General features: G+C 53.5%; 1 protein-coding gene across 1 annotated transcript in view; it reads left to right on the top strand.

Moving 5' to 3' along the window:
• The window catches only part of FBXO10 (F-box protein 10), a 20,615-nt gene that overhangs the window by 4,138 nt on the left and 12,716 nt on the right, over nt 1-3,761 (top strand). Inside the window, 2 exon segments of the mRNA XM_009321276.1 lie at nt 338-1,186; nt 3,600-3,749. Of these exon segments, the coding sequence (XP_009319551.1) occupies nt 338-1,186; nt 3,600-3,749 (999 nt within the window).

Below are 3,761 nucleotides of genomic sequence, written 5' to 3'. Positions count from 1 at the left end.
TGCTAAGGTTTAGTGATCTTGGCACATCTAGGCCCTGTCTGCTCCCACGCATTACTGCTGGGACTTGCTGAGACTGCAAAGCTGTGTCTTGGCAGGGAAGTTAAGGAAACGTTGCCAGCAGGGAAGAAAATCAGTAGGTGTCACTTGTTGCAAGATACTTGTTAACTCAGCTTGCAGCACTGCATCTGTGCCTGTGTGAGCTCGTTGCATCTGTGACACCTGAACGCATATTGTGTTTGTAAGCGTGAGCTTGTTTGCTGTGGAAAGACTTTGTGGTATGTCCAGGACTGCTTTTTCTTGCTTTTTGCAATGATCTCACCATGTGCTTACTCTCCAGACAACCTCAGGCTACGTCCAGTTTGACAATTGCAACTTTGAAAGTGGGCAGCTGCAGATCCACGCGCCAGGGACATGCCAGGTGAAGTTCTGCACCTTCAGCCAGTCCAGCATCCACCTCCGCAGCATGGCCCTCTGTGTCCTGGAGAACTGTGAGTTCACCGGCAGTGAGAACGCCTCTGTAACTGTGGAGGGCTGCCCGAGCTCTGACCGTAACTGGGCCTGCAAGCACCTGGCCGTGCTGGCCAAGTCCTGCACAGCATCCATGCGGGAGCCCGACCCAGCTGGCTGCCCCATGGCCAAGCAGGATGGCTGGGGAGAATCGCTTCTGGGACCAGTAAGAACATGCGAGATTGTTGTAGGGGAAGAACGAAGCAGCTTCCTGTCTGCTGTGGGTGCTCAAGCCCTGCTTGGCTTGGCCCAGGAGGGCACTGAATTCAGAGAGAACCTGCAGGCAGCAAAGGAGGAGGAGTACCCAGCCCTCAACTCAAACTCCAGTGACAGTGACTTACACAGCGATGATGAAGAGGATGCTCAGGCTGCGTACAAACTGCCCTACCAAGCCCACAGCCTAAGTCACACACTTGCTGACATTACGCACAGCAGGCTTCAAAGCAACAGACTGCATGCCCTTCAGAGGGACCTTAAGCTCAAGTCTCTGCAGCAGGAGCTGCAGCAGGACAAGGAGGCCCAGTCTTTGGCTAACTCTCTACAAGGCTGCATCATCCGACAGTGCCTTTTCAGGGATGGGAAGGGAGGAATATTCATTTATGCACAAGGGCAAGCAAAACTGGAAGGAAGCATCTTCAGGGATCTGACCTACGCAGTGCGCTGCATACAAAACAGTAAGGTGCTGTGAAAACTGCTGTGAGCCCTCTTCCCTCTCCCTCCTGCTCCACCAGCTCCTTTCTTGTGCATAGCTTGGGTTAAGCAGCCCAAACAAAAGGCAGGTCACTTGCAGCCACCTGCTTTCTGCATGCAGTAACGCTGTAATTGCAATTGGAGGCATTAACTCAGTGGCATGTTGGGGTTGTGTAGTCAGGCCCGCCCTACCTGTAAATTAAACTCTCACCCTGTAAAAGTGCTGCTGGTTATCATCACCTTTGCTGCTCCTAGTGCAGCCCATACCACGGATACAGGGACTTGGGGACTGTGGTGTCAACCCTTGGTCTTGCCCCTTGCCATGGCCAGTCCTGGCTGCTTCAGGAAAGCCTGCGGGGGTGGGTGCCTGCTGCAGGCAGAGATGGGGTGGAAGGAGGGATTTTGGCTGGGGACATGTGCTGGAGGCTGAACTGAGGTTTTCCCTCAGAACAGCATCATCTAACCCTGCACTTGCCTGGAGTTCTCCACCTCTGTGCCTGTGTTCCTCTTCAGAAAGGATGGTGGCGGTGAGGACTGGGGGGAGAATCACACTGCCAAAATCCCCAGTGCTGGCGGTGCTGGGGGGGCTCAGGAGGCTCTTCTCCAGCCACCTACGCAGAGCAAGACCGTCCCCACCACTTGGTTGGGGCAGCCCAGGGTTTGGGCCCATTTTTCAGTCTATCGCTTTAAAAGACTGCAAATAAAAGTGTTGTGCAGGGAGAGGAAGGGGAATGTTTTTCCACCCGGTTCTGGGAAAGGGCTTTGCTGTGATGGTGCTAGCTCCCTATCTGCAATCCCCACAGAAGGACTGCAGAGCGCTGCTGCCTGTGCCCTGCAGAACAGAAATGCTTTGCTTCTTGGCAGTGGAGGATGGCTCCTTTCTTTCCAAGGGATACTTGTACCAGAGGTGCCCTCCTGAAGGCTGCCCCATGGATGCAGAGCGGTGGCAGGAGGGAGCAGAGGCACCTCACGTGGCTCTGCTGTGCTGCTTGGTGCCTCTGAGCTGTTCAGGGGCTGTTTTCACGGGAGTTAGGCTAGCAACAAAAGGAGGTCCAGATCTTTGGACCACGGTCTGTTTTTATTCCCCTCGGTTTGCTTCCAGTTCACTCAGCAGCCTGGTTTTAACTGGTAGCAAATGGGAGGGAGATGAGGCCAGCCCAGCTGCCGCTCTCAGTGAGAATTTGCTCAGCTAGGAATTAGCCCAGAGGCTTTTGTTGAGAGGTGGGTGTCAGAGCATCAGGCAATGGGAGAGAGTGAAATGCTTGGCTGTGAGATGGGAGCAAGGTGCAATGTGAAGTGGGAGCACAGTGGAGCTGGCAAGGGCTCAGTGTCCTTGCACAGCCAGGACCCTCCGGCGCAGGGCAAGCCTGGACCAGGGTCTGGTGTGTGGGACCCAGCTGGAGTGGGTGCCTGTGTTTCTCGCCTCCTGTAGCCCCTTCCCTGGGCAGCCAAGCGTGGCTGATGAAGACAGGTGGCTGTCAAGCCCTGCTGAGCTCCACATTTAGTCAAGAGATTGAATGAAGCACCTTTCTGGAATGAGCAAATAAAAGGAAGTATAATTTAATTACCTTCTGATCTGTGTTGCTCATTGAAGTGGGATACGCAAAGGCAATTTGTAGATTATTTCTTAGCACTCGTAAGACATGGATTTAAGACATGATTTTTTTGGCTGGAAAATATTAAAGATTGCTGCTGTGTAAATATTTAACTACTTATTTGCTTAGAGGAAACTGGGTTGTTATGAGTGGTGTCACTTGTTTCAGTTTGCTGGCTGGGCCATTTCTGCCCCCAAATGGCAGGATCTTTGCTCTGAAGGCGCAAGGCAATGGACAGGTTGTGTGCTGAGCATGTGTGCTGTAGCACACTGGCCCAGTAAGCTTCATGGGAGACTCATGGGAGGCTCCACGTCAGGAAGCAGCCTGGGGCCAACTGTGTGGAGAGGATGCCAATGCAAATGGGGACTGCCCAAGCCGGGAAGGGGCAAGTCTGCTGTACCACAAGCGGTGTGGAGAAGGGATGGGGAGTGGTCGCTCGCTGTTGCTGACGATGTGTAAGTGCAATGCAGTGAATGAAGCCATTGGGCACACCTGAACGTGGGCTTTGTCAAGCGGAGAGATTGTGTCAAGCCAAGAGGATATCTGTGCTCTGGCTGTGCAGCACCAAGCACTGTGGGTCCCCATCCCCAGGCAGACCCATGCCAGTGGATAATGCCAACAGCACTTGTCCACAGGCACTGATCTTCCTTTCAGCTGGCCTGTGTGCCTGGCACACCCCAGGTTGCGGCAGAAGCAGAGAGGTCATAGATGCACAGGGGCAGCAGAAGGGAGAGCTATATCCTTTGGTCATGTCCTCTTCCTTGTCCTTCTAACTACAACTGCAGGTGCTTCTCCTCTTCCCTGCAGGTTATCATGCTGAGGAATGACATCCACCATTGCAAAGCATCAGGGATATTCCTGCGCCTGTCAGCAGGGGGCTTGATTGCAGACAACAACATCCATTCGAACTGTGAGGCTGGAGTGGACATTCGTAAGGGAGCCAACCCCCTTGTTTTGGTACGTACCCCT

The sequence above is a fragment of the Pygoscelis adeliae genome, unplaced genomic scaffold (assembly GCF_000699105.1).
Source record: "Pygoscelis adeliae isolate BGI_AS28 unplaced genomic scaffold, ASM69910v1 Scaffold433, whole genome shotgun sequence".
NCBI classification, from domain to species: Eukaryota; Metazoa; Chordata; class Aves; order Sphenisciformes; family Spheniscidae; genus Pygoscelis; species Pygoscelis adeliae.
This window is presented reverse-complemented; position numbering and strand designations above follow the sequence as displayed.